General features: G+C 41.0%; 1 protein-coding gene across 4 annotated transcripts in view; it reads right to left on the bottom strand.

The window, feature by feature from the left end:
• Window positions 1–2,240: 2,240 nt before the first annotated feature.
• The window catches only part of pou2f2a (POU class 2 homeobox 2a), an 84,278-nt gene continuing 66,217 nt past the window's right edge, over window positions 2,241–20,301 (bottom strand). For 3 of the 4 annotated variants that reach the window (XM_085262304.1, XM_085262301.1, XM_085262300.1), the window contains 15 exons: window positions 17,320–17,382; window positions 17,115–17,143; window positions 16,523–16,579; window positions 15,323–15,448; window positions 13,853–14,122; window positions 13,605–13,719; window positions 13,241–13,332; window positions 12,107–12,379; window positions 11,886–12,027; window positions 11,422–11,570; window positions 10,165–10,362; window positions 10,033–10,081; window positions 9,330–9,468; window positions 8,216–8,289; window positions 2,241–4,469 (listed from right to left, as the gene is read on the bottom strand). In XM_085262304.1, coding sequence (XP_085118430.1) covers window positions 4,090–4,469; window positions 8,216–8,289; window positions 9,330–9,468; window positions 10,033–10,081; window positions 10,165–10,362; window positions 11,422–11,570; window positions 11,886–12,027; window positions 12,107–12,379; window positions 13,241–13,332; window positions 13,605–13,719; window positions 13,853–14,122; window positions 15,323–15,448; window positions 16,523–16,579; window positions 17,115–17,143; window positions 17,320–17,374 — 2,148 coding nt within the window. In that variant the 5' untranslated portion in view covers window positions 17,375–17,382 and the 3' untranslated portion in view covers window positions 2,241–4,089. The remainder of the gene's footprint in view (window positions 4,470–8,215; window positions 8,290–9,329; window positions 9,469–10,032; window positions 10,082–10,164; window positions 10,363–11,421; window positions 11,571–11,885; window positions 12,028–12,106; window positions 12,380–13,240; window positions 13,333–13,604; window positions 13,720–13,852; window positions 14,123–15,322; window positions 15,449–16,522; window positions 16,580–17,114; window positions 17,144–17,319; window positions 17,383–20,301) is intronic. The other variant, XM_085262302.1, reaches the window with a different exon arrangement.

The raw sequence follows: 20,301 nt of genomic DNA, 5'->3' as shown, positions 1-20,301 counted from the left end.
GTCTTCGGTCGTCAATGGATAATAGTCCCAGCCTTTTAATACATGAGCAACAAATAAGAGCAGGTGAACATATATTATTTCCTTCTACAAAACCTATAAGAACTAATGGATACATTCCCTCTAAAAGTGGATGTTAACAGCCTTTACCACCTGTACCCCGTGCCCCTCCCCATATCGTCTTCATCACTGGTTGCCTTCAGTATCTGTGTCACATCAAAGTTCATCCCTGGCTTCAACCTGGTACTTGCTTTCTTTAGTTCTCCAATCACAGCTATTAATCCTCACCAAAATAAGAGTGGGGTGGAGCCAAGGTGTGACTACCATCTTTTGAATACAGTCTGTGTTTGTAAGTCTGGCCACCCCACGCAACAAAGGATCACAGGACCCGATATTCACTGGAGTAACCAACAATTTAAAGTGTCATTTTCTTCCAAGTTTTATCAGTAATTAAAAAGAATACATTTAGCAATTGTTGCAGATTTATTGCAGTCTTAGATTTTAATTGTAAGTTTTTAATTCAAAATGACAGTCAGTTAAATAAATAATCAAATTAAAGACAGCAGCACTAACAGTCATAGCCTGGCAGTCACTCTGCCACTGCTGTCTTTATCACAGACTTGAGACCTTTAAGCACAACTGTGTTTTATTTATGGTACTGCTTAGGTGGTCAGTGGTTTGAATTTGGTTTTAAACATATGGTATTATGATAAAATTAACAACTGGACTTGGAAAAAACCCTCAAACTAAGTAAAATAATATTATGCACTTACAAATCTAACAAAAATAAAAGTAGAAATTAATGTATTGAGTTCTAATCTTAATGAATTTGGTTTAAAAAAATCAGTTTTTGTGCAGATGTGACTATAAATCAAACGTTTGTGTTCTAATATCTTTTGTGACCTTTCTAAATTTAATATAACACACATTATAATAACATAAAACCCTGAAACTAAACATTTTAAAAGAAAACCTTGAAATGTGCGCACTCATTTTTTCACTTATGCAATACAATCAGACTCGTAAACTGTTGTTTTTTTGTTTACTGTGGTGCCGTCAAGACCTTTAAAACTGAATTTACATCCTGTAAGTACTAAAATAAGAGGTTGACTTAAAATTGGAGTTTAAGTAGCCAGGAGCTGAGTCACCATAAGCATTCCTGCATTTTTCAACATGTGTGAGAAACTGTGGGAACTTGCTTTGATTTATTTGATCATAATTGAACCCAAAAATGCTAAATTTGTGCATTCCTTTATGGGGGGGATGAACGGGCAACGTTTTTATGAGATGTGATCTAAATCTTTTGCAGGAAGCCGACGAATGTGATTGGAAAACTGCAGAAACAGGTCCAGGTTCAAACTGACCGGAGCTTTGCTCTTCACTGACTGATATTATTTTGTCCATCATGTGTTTTTGTGTGTTTTATGGTTTGGTTTGTATGTAAGAGAATCATCTTTACCTACACATGCTTACACACACACAGACACTCTCACACACACTTCAGCTAATCCAATCATACGACTTGTGCATTGGTTTGGTTGTTCTATTTGGTATGGTTGTATTTCTAAAAAGTTTTGCTTTTGGTTTTCAGTTTTGGCTTTTTCACAACATTCTGAATCAACTTAAAAAGAAAAAAGAAAGAAAGGAAATCCCGGAAGCTACATTTTCACAGTTATCTCCAAACGTCAAAGAAAAACCCGGACCACAACCGAAGAGACAAGAAGACGTGAAAACAGGCAACACGTTGCCAAACCAACCTGTCACCCCCGCCCACCCAGCCCCACACCCAGCCCCTCCCTCCCTCCTTACCCACCGCATAATAAGAAGAAAGCAATGAGACGAATCCATACATCGGTAACAGACACACTATGGAAAGCAGAAACAAAAATATATATATTCTCAAAGTCAGTTTGTTGAGGTTAATCCATATTTTATCCATCCAGGAAAAAGAAAGTGAGAACAAAGCGAGGTGGCCGGCAGAGGGAGGCAGGGAACGATTTCTGTCTGATATACAAGAACGGCAATCACAGTTAAAGACGAACAGACAGACAGGGCCTTACTCACCCCTTCTCTCCCCCGTCCTCCCCCTCTTTGTTTGTATTTGGTTTCGTTACGCTTCAGTCACTCACACATAACTAGTAGCAGTAGTAGCAGTAGCTTTTGGTTTTGGGTTACTTTTTGGTTTTTTGGTCCGCTGCTTCAAGCGTATCTCCTCCTGCTCCTCTTCCTCCTACTTCTCCATCTCCTCCTCTTCTTCTTCTCCTCCTCACTTTCCCCCTGCAGCTCCTCATACCTTTGGCTCCTCCGCTTCTCCTCTTTCTCTTCTCCTCCTTGTTTCTTTTGGCCCTTTGATCTGATCTTTGGAGACAAAGGAGAGGGGCGGATGGGAGGGAGGGTTGGAGGGCAGGGGTTTGGGGGCAGTAAGGGGAATGCCGGTGCTTCACCTCTTTCTTTTGTTCTTTTTTTTTTGGTTTGGTCTTTCTTATGCTTGTAGTGTACTGTAATATGTGTGTTTGTGTATATGTGTGTGTGTGTTTTCCCTTTGACACTGCTGAGGTTTTGTCTGGACACTCGTCTCCCGGGCGAATCCAGAGACAACGCTGCCAGAGGCGATGCTTTGGTATCCAAGAGTGAGTGACTGGTGGTAGATGAGCAGTCTGAAAGGTGACGTGATGGTGATGATGATGGTGAGCGTGTATAAAGGGTAACATTAAATTAAAGACAGCAAATAATAAATAATATAAAAATAAATAAACCACACATCTGCCTTGTGTATATCCACTCCGCAGGCAGCATGAATCCTATTCAGGGTATACTTTGGTTTGAACAAAAATTAAAGATAATAACGATGATGATGATAATGATGATGGCAGTAACCCATTAAAATCTGTCTCTGAGGGTAATCTGAGATACAAATAATCCCCCAAATCTAACTGTGGATCTAACAAATTGACATTTAACAGCTAAATAACCCTTAAAATTTTGACCAGTATTTTCCTTTAACTTCAGTGGAGTTTCCAACTTTTGCCAGAAGGGTGGCTTTTGCTACGAAGAAGGCTTTAATGAATACCAGAAAGTTATTTTTGTACTACAGCGAATACAGATTGGCTTCTTACTGGAAACTAAAGTAATTATTATCGTAATAAACCCCACCCATCTGCTGCTCCAGGCTCATTGAAACAGTCTGTTAAAATGTAAGGTAGGTTGACCACTGTAAAGCTGTAAAGAGAGAGGTAGGTAGACATCCTGCATGTGGGTTCAACTGTAAAGGGTGAAACTGTTTGAGTTAGATAAAAAAAAGAGCGATGAATACAAAATAATAGAAAAATAGATGTTTTGTAAATCTTCAGCTGAAGATGGAAAAAAAAAGGAAAAACAGAAATCCTGAGTGAAATGGGAAATGTTTGACGTAGAATGAAGTAGTAAACTGATCCTGGACAGATCAGAAAGTCTTTTTGAACTAAAGCTTTTCGCTCCGTTTGTTGTTGTTTTTTTGTCTTTTTTTGGTTTTCAGTTTTTGGTATTCAGAGATTTTGGTTACATCTTTGTGTGTTTCTCTTCTAGCATATTTCCTTTCTTGCTTTTTTTTTTTTTTTTTTTTTTAATTTGGTTGCAACCACACGACCTTCCGGGCTTGTTAAACAAGTCTTTTCTTTGCCTCCCTTTTTTTTTTCCACACACAGTTTCAGTTTTCATCCCTGCCCTCACTGAGTTTTTTTCTCCAGCTGTTAAAAAGCGTGGTGTTCACTTCTCGATGCCAAGCAAAAACACACCTCAGTGCCACCTCTCCAGCTGTAGATCAATATTTGGTTTCGAATTCCCCTCCTTCGTTCTGCAGTTCTCTCTATCCTTTCCATCCTACCTCTCTCTTTGCTTCCTCCCCGCATCCATCTGTGTATATTTTTGGCTTCAAAAGACGTCAGCAGGGAGATACGAAAAGAGAGAGACAGACAAAACCAGAGATGGATTGGACAGAGAGATGGCTTTGGTTCAAAGGCGAGGTTGTAAATTTAGATTTTTAAAGCTCCTTTAATCGTCCTCCTTCTCCTCCTCGTCCTCCTCTAATAGGATACTTTGGCTGTCAGTCGGGGATCAGTCGGCCATGGTCCCTCCCAGTGGTGGCGGTGAGGCTTCGCTGAATGAACAGAAAGAGGCGGGACTTGAACAAGGAGACGCAGACTCTTCTGGGCACGAAGTTGGGCTCATGAGGTTGCTGGTGCCAGCGGAAGGAGACTGGGAAAAGCAGGGCCTTGGGCCGCACACGCCACCACTGCTGCTGACCAGTCCCATGACAGTTGTGGATGTTGTTGCCATAGAGCCGGTCACCATGGGGAGGAGAGTGGGTCGGTTGAGGAAGAGAGAAGGGCGGAGGGAAGAGGGGACAGAGGCACCCCCAGGTCCACCGAGAAGCATGTGACCTGCTCCACCTTCAAGGCTGGAAATGGGTAGCTGGCCACTGCTGGCTGCCAGAGCTGCAAAGCATGGAAGAGGGGAAGGAGAAGGTGGATAGAGGAGAAAAGAGGACAGGAGGATGAAGAAAAAGACAGGAGATGAAAAAGAGACAGGATTAGGCTCAAGAAATGAGGGTGAGGGGAAGATTAAAAAATGTTGCAAAAAAAAAAAAGTGAATGAAAAAGTCAAAATTGACAGAAAAGGAAAACAAAGGTTTCAGAACAAAGTTGCAAAGCGATCAGAAGAACAAAAGAAGAAGAACATAGAGGACAGGGGAATAAATGCAGATGTGATGGCAGTGAAGACGAAGAAGGGAGAGGAGAGGAAAAAAGAGAGACAGTTTCCAGGGTGAAATAATGATGGAGAATGGAAATAAACAAAGAGAGAATTAAAAAGAAGTCAGTGGACAGATCAGAGACATTAGTTACAGACAAACATTTAAAAATAGGTTGCTGAAAGTGAAGATGATTAAAGAAAGCCTGAATAAATGTGAAAGATTTTCCCACTTAAATCATAATAACAGATAAAAAATATAAGGCTAAAGCAGGAGTGTCAAACATATGGCCCACGGGTCAGAAACAACCCACCAACTGAGCCCAGTGTGGCCCAATGGACTAGTTCCACAAGCATAAAAAGATGGCTCACTGTATTTTGTGTGAATCACTGTAGGTTTTACAGCCCTCCTGCTAACAAAGAAACTACTCACACAACATCACATCAAAGCACGGCAAGTTGGGCATACTTAGTTGCTCTAAGTTCATCTGAAGGACACATGGGTAGTTGGTGATTTGTGGTTTAGTGCCTCAGAGAAGAGTCCACATGGTCCCAAAAAATTAGCAGATGCACATTTATCCTTTGATGATGACATTTAGATTACTCAGACTGAAGTGGACCTTTGTATACCCACTAATGTGGAAAGTATAAAATCCACATAAGATGGTTAAATCATTTAGTCTTTAGTGAGGAAACGTGGAGAGAATAGTGCTTTAAAACATCGGAGGTTGTTTGTAGATCATCAGTGATCGCTCAGAACGTGTTTGACACCCCTGCGCTAAAGCCAAGACTCTTCATGATGACACTCAACCTTAAAATGCACAGAGACAATGATCGACAGCAAAGGATGAAATCTGATTGTGATATTCACACACAGTGGATGTGAGAATGAACCTTTTCTGCCTCACCCTGTCAAACCCGCGTCTGTTACAATCTGCAAAAGCAGTAGTTTGCAGACTTTTAATAGAAAAAAAATGAACAGGCTCAAAAGGTTTATGTTAAATACAGTGCTCTGAAAAATATTTCCCCCCTTTGTGATTTATTATGTCTGAGATCATCAAATAAATGTTGATATTTGACAAACATAAGCCAAGAAAATATAAAAATGCCTTTGAGGTCCAAAATCGCATTCTTTTTGAGCCACTCAGATGGACTTGTTGGCGTGCTTCGGTTCTTAAACCGAGCTTCTTCAAGATTTTCTGGTAAAGAGCAGAATTCCTGCTTTCATCAGTTACAGCAAGTCGCCCTGAAGCAGCAAAGTAGTCCAACACCATCACGCTGCCACCTCCACGTTTGACTATTGGTATGATCTCTTTATGAAATGCAGTTAGTTTTACGCTGTAACGGGACTCAAACCTACAAAAAGTTCAACTTTTTTCTCGTCAGTCCACAGAATATTTTCCCAAAAGTATCGTGGATCATCCAAGATGTTTTTTGGTAAACGTGAGACGACGTTCTGTGTTCTTTTGGATCAGCAGTGGTTTGCTCTATTTTTCCCAGTCTCTTCCTTATTATTGAATCATGAACTCTGACCTTATCTAAGCCTACTGAGGCATGCAGCTCTATAGATGTTGTTCTGGGTTTTTTGTGACCTCCTGAATGAGTCGTTGATGCGCTCTTGAAGTGATGTTGTACTCTCTGGAACATTTAACGACTGTTGTAAGTTTTCTCATATTAATTTTTGAATAACGGCACTCACTGTGGTTCGTTGGAGTCGCACAGCCTTTAGAAATGGTTTTGAAACTCTTTCCAGAGTGATAAACTTTAATGAGTTTGTTTTTCAGATGTTTCTTCACATCGTGGCATGATGTGTTGCTTTTTGAAATCTTTTGGCCTACTTCGCTTTGTCAGACAGGTTCTATTTTAAAGATTTATTGATTCAACCAGGCTGGCAGTGATCAGGTCAGGGTGTGGCCAGTGAAACTTAACTCAGCCTTCCAAAAAAATGCACGTAAATTACCGCAAGTTCACGACTGAATGAAGGGGAGCAATTAATTTCCCCTCCACAGAGTCAGGTAGGTTCGGATAGCTTTGTTTTTACCTTAATAATGTATTTCCCTTAATTTTCCATTTACTCAGGTTATCTTTGTCTAATATTGAAAATCTGTTTGATAATCTGAAACATGTAACATTAACAAGTCAAAAAAGAAGAAGAAAGGAAATCAGTAATAGCGCAGACATTCTGTACTTAAGTAGAAGTACAGATACTAGTGTTGAAAAATAGCCAGGACTGCCTCTCGTGTGTTACGTTTTAGGCTGATATCAGTTTGATGTCTGAAGGCACACATGATTTCATGCAGTGATGTGAAATAATAACTCTCCTCAAATTCCTTAAACCAAAAGCAACGAGCCCGTTTTGAAAATGTAAGTAAAAAGTACAGATATTTGTTTAAAAATGTAGGGAGTAAAAGTAAAAAGTTGCCAAGTACAGATACCTGAAAATTCTACGTAAGTACAAAGTAACAAAGTAGTTGTACTTTGTTACTGTCTGTTAGGAGGGTTAATGCTTTTCCACAGCACTATATTTCATAGCTTTTTATTACTTTTCAATGAGATAAAATCCCAGTACTGTTACAGTAGCCGTCTTTTCTGCGAGGTTACTGCTGCAAGCTTGTCAGGATAACCTGTCAATCTGTCCGAACCCTGCCGTAACACAGTGATACACCTGCCAGCGTTTGAATTCCAGTGTAATAATACACACTTTTATCCATTACATGAGAGTAAACATTTACAGCATGTGTGGCCCCAAAGGGAAGCAAACTGAAATCCTTTCGTGTCAACACTTCATTTCATCCCATCCTTTTTTCTTTCTTTTCTTTTTTTTTTAAAACTCAGGCTCTTCTCTCTTCTTTCCTTCAGCCTAAAACTCTATCAGAGCCAACAGTGCCAGAGCTGCAGTTTCCATAACAGACTGTATCCTTCTCATCAGCACATGGCCCGGAGGACGCCGACTCTGAATGACGCTGAACAGAGCGCGAGAAAAAAGGGAAGGCCTGAATCGGCGCTATAGGGAGATGGAGCACGTGACGGATTCAAAGCTGAGCTTATTTGTGATGCTTAATTGATTTGGCAGCAGATCGTCTCTTTCAAAGAGGAGAATTTTGAGTGAAACTAGTTATTTAGCCAACAGGCTTTGATATTGAGAGGGTGGGGATTGTGCCTGTTCAACTGTTTACTGTAAGCTGACTTGGCCTCCTAAGCTTTGCCATAAGGGGCTCTTGTCACTTTGTGATAATAGTGGGCTATTGTATGAGAATCAAATTGAATCTTTCACCATACTGAGCGATTCAAAAAGTTTGAGAAAGGAGGAGTAGTGCGCGCCGGGCTTGCTCTTGGCTACTGTCATACTGAGGCTTTGCAAGGAAATTCATTTTGGGCAGAATGGATGGAGGATGAAATGGGAACTGGTCTTTAGAAATGGAGACTCATGAAGACTCGCTGGGCCAGAGGGGACAGTCTAACAACACACACTCATGCACTCAGTGACACAAACCTTGCATGGTAGCCAGGGGATTGTTGCCAATGAGGGCCTGGTTCATCCCTGTGCTTACTCCCATCATTGTGTTCCTGAAATGTGGATGGACAGCAAATTCACACACACATCCAGACATTCATTGATGTACAGAAACATTTTTCAGGTTAAATAACATCAAGAGAGCATTTGTCTGTGTAGGTTCTCAGTCATCCACATCACGGTAGTCGAGGCAGCTTGGAAAGAAAGAGCTCTGATGCATTTGTGGCTATGCTTCTGAGATGCAGGGAGATGCTAGATCCTGCTCCAAACTGTCAAAATCTTGACTTTAATTTCACTTGGGGGACGAGAACTAAATCACAGGGAGCCAAATACAGTCAGCAGGGTGGGTGGAGAGTGAAACATGCACCCATATGGCATTAAAAATCCTGCACTTTCATGTGATGTAGTTCAGGTCACCAACCACTCTTTTTATGCTCTTTTGGGTCGGGACATCTTCCATTCAAAGCTGCTGTTTAAAATACTTCCAGTTTGTCCAATTTGGACAATTTTGAGGTCACTAGAGAAATTACTGAAGTAGACTGGAACTTCTATAGGAATCTGAAAGCAGCACTGACGGTGAAGGAGGTCCAGAGGTGCACATGGAGAGCTTGGAGGCTTTGGTTTAGTATTTGACTTTTTTGAAACACAGCCACATGGGATTTTGAGCAAAGCTTGCATCATAAATGCTCAAGAAACATCTGCTCACTTATGTATGACGTGATGTCAGGTTAGAGATCATGGTCAAGTCAATTTGAAAAGGTAGTTTTTGCAGAGTTCAGAGGTTTTGTTTAAAACTAACCAACAATAAGAAACCTTCAAAAAGTTTTGCATCAATTTTATATTCATGCTTTCATTCACTCCAGGAGAGCAAATGAAGAAGAGCTAGCTTTTCTTCCATCTAGGGATCCGACTAATTCCTGCAACAATACCAAAATAATATCATGTATCAAAAATGGTTCTAGCTGAGTAATATTACACTGAAATTTATTTAATAGGATTACAAGGGACCAGAATTTGGAGATAATAATGTGATAGTAAACAGGAGGAAAAACCAATTAGTAATTAAATTTCTCAAATTGTTATTGACACTCACCCAGCGTTGAGCCCAGAGGTCCCGAGGCTGGGAGGAGCTGGGCTGGCTGTGCTATGAGGAGGCGGAGTCACAGAAGAAGAAATGGCAACTGAGCTGACCGGAGTCATGGGGCAGGACGCTGAAGGTGACGAACTGGTGCCTGAGAGGGAGAGAAGAAGAGTGATACGGATGTCGCACAGCAGTGCACAGAAGAATTACAGTGTTATTACTAAATAAACACTTTGGTGACACAGTTCTTCATCAACAGCCAGGGTCCTGAACTATTCAAAGGTCTTCTTCTCACCATTCAACTTCACTTTCTGGTTGGCCGGTACTAGCCTCGACTCAACGGGCCAATAAATTTCCAGCTGTGTTTGCTACCTGTCAGGTCATCTGTCATATCTGTGAAGCCTGGACAGCTCACGGACGAATCATGACTCACGGAGGTAAACAACTCAACATAAGACCAGCGCTTCTGTGCTGCTGTCAACAAAACATCCCTGTTTCTGTTTCCAGTCTTAATGATTTTTTTTGTCTCAGTGATGATTCTTCCATGTTTCATCAAATCAGCGAAACACTCAACAATACTGAAATATCAACTGTTAAATAATGTCAGGACCAGACCGACCTTTGGGTTCAAAAACATAATTGAGAAGCAGCGCTCTAACCTTTAATAATTTATTGACGAGCGTCTACGCAGGCACAAACAGTTATTACAGCTCACCTGTTGTGCTGAGGCTGGTGGTGACCTGGGACAGACCCTGACTCGATATCTGCAGATACAGGAAAAGAGAAATTAGGAAGTTCTTCCATCCTACTGCGAAACATCTGTTCCCGCATAGAGGGCGGACTGTACCATGTGCGGGCTGTAGCAGGGGGCTTTGTGCGTCACAACAGGCGAGGTCTGGCTGGGCAGTGGAGGGGTGGTGCTGCTAGAGGGGTTGATGCGTTTCTCTTTCTGCCGGCGGTTGCAGAACCAAACGCGAATCACCTCCTTTTCCATGTTGAGCTGCTCCGCCATCAGCAGGATCTCCTCAGAGGTAGGCTTCTGGTTCTGAGGAGGAAGAGATCAAAGCGATGAGGAAGTACTGAAAACACTGCATGCAGTCAGAAGAAGGCTAATTAATAAAGGGAGGCTATCCAAAATAGGATGCTGGTTTATCACATGTAGAAGAGCTTTTTTTTTAAAGCCACTGCATTAATATAACAATATGTTTGTATTAACTATTTATGGTGTGCTAATCTAAGGCAGGAGGTGTCAAACATAAGGCCCAGGGACCAGGATTTGCCCAGCAAATCCTTCAATTAGGCCCACCATATGACTTTGGAAAATGTAAAGTAGAACAGAGGTTTTAGACTTTTAATTTATTTTCATAAGTTCATAACTTTTGCAGCTTTCCCTAAGCCTAACTTGAAGAGTTGCACTGATTTCTGTTGAAATAGCAATTTCTTAGGGACTAAATGTGTAGTTAGACTAAACTGGTAGAAAGGGCAGTTCCACTGGTCTGGCCCACATAAGATCAAAATGGGCTGGATGTAGCTCTGATCTACGGTGTGCAGTCGATCTACGGCAGTTTCCAAGAATCTGCTGCAGGTTTGTACAAGATCTACAGCTCTGATATGACGGCCTTTGTCATTGTACTTTTTGTGTTCTGTGCTGGGCGGGTGTTTAGCAAGTTCATGTTTCTGCTTTTTAATGAAACTGCAAGTGTTTAATTCAAAGAAAATGTTTTTTCTTCTTATTAAATATAGAGGCTCCTTAGCTCTTTAAAAGACTCTTTAAAAACATCAAGCTCCAAATTTATAACATATCCCTACAAAGTGGTCGCCATATATTGGGCTATATTTAAATATTTTCCTACTTGCTGCATTTTAAAATCTTTGTAAAGCAAGAATTAAGAGTATTTAGGGTTAAAAACGGCCACATTCATGAATCTTATTGTCTAATAACAGCACTGGAAATTCCATGAAAGGTGTTATAAAGAAAATTGATTCAATTCTATCTTATTTCTATAAAAACAAAAGTGGAAACCTGCATTATTTTATATTCAGGTGTAAAAATCATACCCATTAGAAATTCAGGCTCAATTTTGCTAATAACTTAATCTCCTACCGTGCTGAAGTTGCGCTCTAGGATTATTCGCACATTGGTCTCGATGCTGGTGCGTTTCTTCCTGCGCCGGCCAGGTAGACCCTCGATGCCCAACATGGGGGAGGAGATAGAAGAAGGGCTGGGCAGCATGCTGTCTACCGCCATTGTTTCTGTGACAGAAACAGAGAAAGAAGGCATAAATGAGGGAAGTGTTTTTGGTGACGTAAAGAATGATCAGAATGTCAAATTAAATTAAAATCCTTAAAATATGTGAAACACTATATTTTAACACTTTATCACTGATGGAAAACTATAGGTAACATTTTTAAAGAAGTCTTGATTTAAGGCTATTCCCATCAAAATGAAACATCCTGAGCTTATTTTCAAATTAAAGTTATTTTTAAAATATCTCTGACTCTCACATGTTCCAGCAAACAAAGATGAGTGTGCTGATTGTACACCAGCAACAAAATATTTCTTAGTACCTGCGTCACTCAGCCACTTCTCGAGGAGAGGCTTCAGCTTGCACATGTTCTTAAAGCTCAGGTTGAGAGCTTCAAAGCGGGAGATGGTGGTCTGGCTGAAATCGTTGCCGTACAGTTTTCCCATAGCCACACCAACATCGCCCTGATGGAGACAGAAAATTTGTGTCACTGTGCAAATACATGCAGACTTTATCATGCAAACATGCCTTCCTTCTTCTTACCTGGGTGAATCCCAGCTTTATGCGGCGCTGCTTGAAGGTGCGAGCAAACTGCTCCAGCTCCTCTAGATCGCTGGGTTCTTCTCCCATGTGACCCCCATGACCCCCATGACCCCCATGACCTCCAGAACTCAAGCCGGAGGCTAAGGAAGAAGCCATGGCGCTGCTGGATGCAGAGGTAACTCCTACAGATGTCACAACACCAACACTGCTGCTCCCAGTGGCAACTAAAGAGCCTCCACTGCTGCTGCTTCCAGCATCGCTGCTCTTCTCTCTCTGTGATGTCAGCAGAAGTGAGACAAAGAGTATATGCATGATTCATTCAAACATTCTTTATGTGCTGGTAAAAAAAAGCTCACACACTTTTTCCTGAGAAACATGCACATTCATTTTCTACGAATTGAAAAACAAATTAAATAAGGTCATCGGCTAGAAAACATGCTCAGAAAAATAAAACACGCCCTGGTTGCTATAACGAGACCTTTTACTCTAAAAAGGAGAGAGGAAAAAAAACATTATTTAGAATTTTGAAACAGCGTCTGTGCTTGGCTTAGCACCAAGAGAAGCTACATACTGCCTGTCAAAGCTTTGGCCCTGCAGGCTGCGGGAGTGTTAGCTAATTGATGAGACATCATGCACGATATCTGCTGCTACGCAGCTCATTTACATTCACATCTGTTGTGTCTGACACGGCTTCATCACAACTTAATCAAAAATCTGTAACAGCCTTTGGATGTGTGAGGTTGCATTCATGCATCACGTTATAGAGGATAAGGGGTGACGATACCAGATACCTCATTGGACCAGAAATTGCATCTATTTTGAAAAGAAGATGCTATGCAAATGCAGTCTTCCTTGACATTTTTCAGCTGGCAGGACAGTTGCATCACAGATGATCTATTAGTTCTTCATGCAAACTTGTGCTGCTTTCGAGCACAATGACATTAAGGTGTGTTTAGCATCCTGCAGGTACTTCTGACGCAGATAAATCCTGATAATGGTGAATGTCAGTCTGACAGAAACTCTGTGGTTCAAAGATTCTCATTTAAATTAAAAGAAAACAAAATGTTCTGTAAGCTCATTTGCATGTTTCGACTCTCTCTCTCTCTCACACGCACACACACAAAGATTTACTACCTGTGCTTGGAGTCCCAGGCGAGGTGGTGATGTCAGCAGTCCCCCTGGGCTTTGTTGAGGTAGCTGGATCAGATTTGGTGTCGAGAGCAAACCTGTAAAAATAAATCAAACACTTTACAAACCAAATATGCCAACTTTCCAGCCAAAGTTTGGATTAACGAGTTCATGGGTGGATGAACTCATCGAAAGGTGAAAGCAGCACGGCTGATTCACAGAAATCTTTGCTGTTATTAGGAAATATGACACATTTCCTAACCAACTTCACCACTTTAATCCCACTGAGACAGTGAGGGGTAATTTTTTGATTCTCAGATGAATTCCATGTAATATTTGTACAGAAAGGAGGTTTCAGGGTTTTCCTCACCCTGCTGTGACTGCTGTGCAGGTGCTGGCTGTGACAGGAGGAACTGGGCAGGAGACTGGAGAGGGTGACCTGGCATTAAAACCAGCTGCTGGAGCTGCAACAGCTGCTGGATGTCCTGCGACGCAACACAAACGCATTTCAATACAGAGCAGTAATAAAGTCGGGTAAAGATGAGTCGGTTTATTAATTAGACTTATTATTAAGAGAATCAATAAAATCAATAAAACACTCTTTTAAGCTGACGGTACCTGTGCTGTGAGCTGGATTGGCTGCGACAGGGCCAGCTGTGGCGGTGGAGGCGGAGCTTGGACTGTTTGCTCCTGTTTGGTTTGCTGCTGCTGCTGTTGTTGGGATTGCGATTGGTTTTGTTGCTGCTGCTGGTTGGCTTGCTGCTGCGCGGCGGCGTGGGCAGCGTGAGCGGCATGGGCGGCGTTCGACTGCTGAACGGCTGCCGCCAAGAGCTGAGCCTGAGCCTGTTGGAGGAGCAGCTGCTGCTGGGCCGGGAGAAGCGCAGCAAGCTGGGAGAGAGCAACAGTTGGAGGAGGGAGAGGAACGAGGACAGTGATGGGAAATGAGAAGAAGATGTAAGCGTGCACAGTGAGAGGGAAATGGAATTGGAGAAATAAAAAAATTATGCAGGACGGCAAAAGTTGGAGAGAGAACAAAGAGTATCAGCTATCATTCCAGGAACACAGGTGTAGGTGAATCTGTTAGCGGACAGTAAAAGCATGCCAGAGCAAGACAAGCAAAGAAAAGGAACCCACTTAGCTTCAAAGTACATTTAGCTGAAATGCAAAAACACAAAAACACTACAGGTAGTGCAAGGGCTTCTGGTTTGTCAGGAAGGCCTTATTGAAGTTACCTAACGCTGAATCGTTGATTGCACTCTTTGTTTTTCAGCAGTGCATCACGTTTGGAGTAATGCAAGCAGAGAGCAGCTCACAAATGTGTGTTTTTATGGAAACACTAGAGAGGGCAGAGCCAGGCGAGGAGTGTGGAAAACAATCCTGACAAGTTTTATTATTGAAGAGACTACACGTGAGTGTATGGCATCTAAAGCAGCCCATTTTCTCAAACATAGACATAGTGGCGTGTCAAATGGGTTCCAGTATGTGTATTTCCATGTGATCAGGTCAATTTAGTAAACTCTGAATTGGTAAAACCTAGATGACCTATTTTCTTGAGATAATTCCCTTATTTATGTATCATTTTTATATTCTATTTAAACTTTCTTATCTATCACATACCAGTACTGAGGCTGATTCGTGTTACAGTTACTACATTTACCTGCATGTTTTACCCATTTATTTGCTACTTTCTCATCTAAAAGCAGTGGTTTGAAAAAATATAAAAGTTAGATTTGTCTGCTTTTGTTGTTCACTAGTTTTTGCGACTCGGCAGATGTTTTCTTTTCTGATCAAATTCCAACTTCTGATTTTAAACATTTGAATTTAGCTAAGCTAATATTTCATGCACTACTTGGAAAATCCAGAAGCACACAAACTGTGTAGTGTGGATCAGAGGTAATGATAAATTTTCATTTAGATGATGGCTTTGAGACTAAAACCTGCAAGTACACAGGTTACAGATTACAACAACACCAGCTGGAAGTGCTGCATGTTTATGAACGATGAACTGTTCCCATCTATGTGTTGGCCAGCAGCAGTTTCCCTAATTTTGATTAATGTAATTTCCTCTTTGTGTGTGTGTTTTCTCACCCCTGCTAGCTGACTTCCAGCAAGCATCAACTGTGTGTGGTGGTGTTGAGCCTGTTGCTGTTGCTGAGAGGGCGGTGCCGGAAGTGCAGTGCTGTGTGTTATCTCAGCGCCATCTTCAATCTTTCCCTAAAAGAGAAAACACAGGCACAAGTTATTTCACAACCTCACACGGCAGCACACTCACCATGCTTATCTATTAAGAAAAATCTGATTTTTGTGATGATTTCCAGGTGAGAAATCAGAAATGATAAAATTCCGATGGTTCACATAATTCCTTTTTCAGATTGTACGGAATCTGCGCGCATCTCCGCATTAGCAAGGCTGGTGAATCAGCTCATTCCTACGAAGTGGATTTGAAATGACACGCGTACCTCAGAAGACAACTCCTTGCTGTCAAACGTTTCGCAAGTGTGTACCTCTGGTATCACACGGCCACAGAAAATATTTGACTAAAAGGTTTTTAAAAAGTGACCAAAGCTTAAGTATTTTGGGACGCACTCTGACTTGGATTATGTCTCTCAGATTGCAAAGATCTGAGGAACATAAACCAGATTATGGTAAAAAAGAAAGGACAGAGATCCTCTCTTAGTTCTTCTTGTGTCTGTGACTGTGAACTCCAGCCTCCCCGTCTGCCTTTCTTACCCCTGAATCACAGACTGAATCTTTTGTCAGTCATCTGTCCAAAAATCCGGGTCAGTTTTCCTCGTATTTATGTTGTCAGAAAAATTCCAAAACCTGCTGACCTCTAGCTACCATTACGTGCTCGTGTCTCGTCACTGTCCATCCATCAAGGAGTTTTTGTCTATCACTCACTGCCACCTTGTTCATATTCGTTTCCCCTACTGGCTTGTCTCTGCAGGATTTTTCTTCGTTGGAGTGGTAGGTGTGGAAACGGCAGCGTGATTTGCATATTAGATTTTTTTTTTGTGGGCGTGTGTCATTGTGGTGTAAATGCATGTGTAAACATATGTGTTTATACAAAATTACATAATCCCAGAGATGCACAAAGCTCCTCCTGTTAAGACTGTGTAACTTTCAATACACAGAAACAAGCACTGAAAATAAACTTTACAGCATTTATAACTATTTATTTGTTATAAGGAAATATTTTCAGTATAGAAGAGTTTTAAATGGTGACTTAATGACCACACACGCATGCACGCACACACGCACACACACAGCATGCCTGATCAGGCTAACCTTGTTGCCAACTGGTGTAGGAGAGAGGCTGAAGGGGCTTGTTTTCATTGTCTGAGCCTGCAGCAAAACAATGAAAATATGCATCGCACATCAAAGAACCGAAGTGTGATGACACATTCAGAAGAAATGACATCCTGTAATCTCTGTCAACAGATTTCCAGCGAACCACTTTCATGGGTGAGGCAGATTAAACCATTTATTACAAGTTAATAAGACTGACAGAATTTTAAGAGAAGTTATAATTTTGGCATCCAGGGACACCCCCCACCCAGGGTTAAGTAACCCATTGTGAAGAAGGGGTCCTCAGAACAGTTTGACATATATCATAAAACTGTACTCCATCTATAAAAAGTGGATTTATGCTAATAAAAAATGTTTCTTTGGATTTGATCGTAACACAGTTTGCCCTGAAAATCACTCTCGCCTCTCATGGTGCAGCAATATGGAGACAAAAAGATGGAATGAGGCCTAAACCAGTTACATCTGCGTCAGGATTGTTGTAGTCCACGTCCCCAAAAAGTTGAGGACAGTGCAAGTGCATCATCAGCGAGTACGTGCTCAGTATCTTTAATGAGAAAAGTAAAATACCCACCTGCTCATCGGGGCTGTTTCTGTCAGAGTCTGAAACAAAGAGCGAGATTTAAATGACCGATTAGCAAGAATGTGAGCTCGTGTGTTTGTGTGTTGCACGTTTACTGGAAAATTTTAGCCTGCTGCTTTCCTGTTCAAGCCTGTTTAAAGAGATTAGATAACTGAACCGTCCACGCCGTGACTGAACACGAGTATGTGTGCTGTACCTGAACTGTCCCCTGGATAGTCAGCTCCAGGCTTTTCCTCCCCTGCTTTGGACATCCTGATATCTGCAGGAAACACACACAGATATCCATCAGACAGGTGCATGAAAAACACTTCAACTGGTATGTTGCCTCCACAGCTGACGATCAATGTGGGGATAACACGGTCCCAGCATGCAGGGGAATGGGAGACATGACACATGCACACATCTGGAAGTTTCTAATGTAGCTGAGCTCATGTAGACTGGAATTTGGCTAATATGTTTCCATCTGACGTTGCCTGTATTTTCTTATGCTGCTTTTTAATTTAGCTTATTAATTTTTTTGCTTTGCTTTAAATGAGAATAGTTTTAATGCCACTATTTTATCTTCTTTTTAGGGTTAGGGTTTTCACAACGTAAATTATTACTGCTTGCTCGCTATGCTTTTCTGTGTCAGACCCGTGGAGCACTATATTGCATCATTAATTTGATATTACATTTAATTACGAAACACATTTCCAAGGAAGGAACTCATGAGTTCAGGCCAATAACCCACAACTCACAGCCTAAAACGTGTTGTAACATCTATTTTTATATCCTGGAATTTCAACCTTTTAGTCACATTTAGTGTGAAAAGAAATAATAAAGTAAAACCTGCACTTTTACAGTTTTTTATTACATTATGAAAACTTTAAGCACACAAAACTTGTATTACACGTCCATCCGATCTCAAAAGTCTTCTTCCAGCTGGCCAATTTACAGCAAAAGGATACGAACACTCGGTGCTTCCTGCACAGGAGGTCAGCCGCCTCCTCTGTGTTGGAGTGGCTGAACTTTTGTGCTTTTTGCTATTATGCAGGTCAGAGTAACTGTGAAAGTTCAACTAAATGAAATGCTGCCATGAAGCTTTTGAATTTGAAAGAATAGCGTGCAAACCAGGGTGACTCAGCACCAACAAATATGTGTGAGAATAAGTTGTTGTATGTTTGAACTCATGAGTTCCTTCCTTGGAAATGTGTTTTGTAATTAAATGTGCTCTATAAATAAAATTGACTTGACTTGACTTGAAGAAAAAAAGCATTTAATCACAGAAATAATGAGACTTTCATTTCATCTTGTTTTGTATCCTGGACACAGGCAAGACAAAATCTCTGCTAAGCAAAACAACTTTATGCCCCACCAGCATAAAGTTGTTGCTCTAATTTAGCTCTTTAAATGTAAACTTTATTGACCCAGGAGGTGGAAGCAGGACGTTTCATGGCAGGTATCATCCTAACTACCTCTGCTGTTCCTTCAGTTTGTGGCCACTTCTGGGACTGCAGTAGTAATTGGTCCAGGAAGAACAACGCCACCCGAAGTGCTTACCTGAGCACCAGACATTACTCAGCATCACTCGGTGCGTTCTTGAAAAAAAACACGCTTTCACCCCCTGCACTTAACTTCTGTCTTTCACTTTTTAAATTAATATTCCCTCTTGTGCTCAGGACTTTCATAATAACCGTCTCATCTATGGCATCGGTTTAACTGGAAAGGATGTATGCTGATAATGGCAGTAAGAAGGAGCTCCAACTCTGAGGTTAAAGTGAATCAATGCACTAAATCTGCTTTGTCTTCAGCACAAAGTTCATGCAACTGACAGGAAGCACAACAGGGAAAATAATCAAAGTACACCACATAAAAACACAGCTGACATCCGCAACCATATTGTTTCCCCTCTGTGTAATAGACATATCCTAAATACACAACTTCCCTCCTGTCCCTACAGGTTCAGTCTTCAGAAGTAACCCCCCTCCCTCCCCCCAGGGATAATCACATGAGCTCCAGATAAATATGTGGATCTTTATGAGGTTGTAATATCTAAATGTAATATCAGGAGACCATGTTCAGTTAAAAAAAAAAAAGGCCAAATATTGATTTAACAGTCAAAATCTAAGATTTTACACTATATCTAGGCTGAATGAAAATTATTTTTTTTCAAAAAGGTCAATTTTTGCATCATTACATTAGAGTAATGTAAACTGGTCCTAAGCCACAAAACACAGCGTAAGCCTCCCTGTCAAGGGTACAACAGCAGCACCTTTGAGGGTATCGGCCCAATGACGAGCACTTTTTACCCTAAAGGTCCACATTATTCTCTGAGAGTGTGGGAGAGGACATGATTGAACACTTTAAAAAACAAAGGAAGGCCTTTTGGGAATTATACTGAAGGGTCACGAACAATTTCAAGTGTGCTAAAAAGATGGTGGAGGGCAAGGAAAAAAGGAGGAAGCAGGGGTTATGCTGAGAAAATGCTGAAAAAGAGAAGATTAAATATAAGGATGAGTGAAAGAGAAAAAGAAAAACTCTAATAACAGATATCTGTTTAACAGTTCTTGGGTTGTATTTATTTCTTAAGATCTTTGTGAAATTGTAGATTAGAATCAAATTCAACCTGAACGTCACTTTTTGCCTAAATTACATTTTAGAAATGATGCAACAACAAGTCTTCAAAATTTTTATGTTATTATGATCATCCCACCATTATTAAGAAAACAAGTAAACACCCCTTTGGAAGTGTTTAGTCAGGAGAGATCCTGCAGTTGCATAAAGGGCCCAGTTGGGGGCAGCACTCTCTAAGACATCCTCTGCGGGAGCCGGTAGATGTGTGTGTTAGTGTAACAAGCACAGCACACACACTAATGAGGTGTATAAAAAGTGACTCTTGTATTCATTTGTAGATAATAACTGAGAGGTAGAAAGACGTGTTTTAAAGGGGCAAAGACCTGCTGTCAGTGAGCAGCCGGACCATTCAGAAAACTAAAAGTGCACTTGAATTTATTTATCCCCAAACATGAAGAAATATTTCATCTTCAATTAACTGAATCAGATGGTTTTTAGTTAGAAATGTCACCTCCAGTAACAAATTCAGAAAAATGTCTTCTTTGTAAGGTTGGCACTTTAAAAATGGTGTTAAAAAAATCCTTTTCATTTATCCGTTTGATTAAATAAGCCCAGCACAACACTG

Source organism: Mchenga conophoros, linkage group LG22 (genome assembly GCF_057382185.1).
Source record: "Mchenga conophoros isolate Kocher_MC1m ecotype Shallow Benthic linkage group LG22, M_conophoros_male_GT1.1, whole genome shotgun sequence".
NCBI classification, from domain to species: Eukaryota; Metazoa; Chordata; class Actinopteri; order Cichliformes; family Cichlidae; genus Mchenga; species Mchenga conophoros.
The sequence above is the reverse complement of the archived record's forward strand: the minus strand, read 5'-3'. Positions and strand labels throughout refer to the sequence as shown.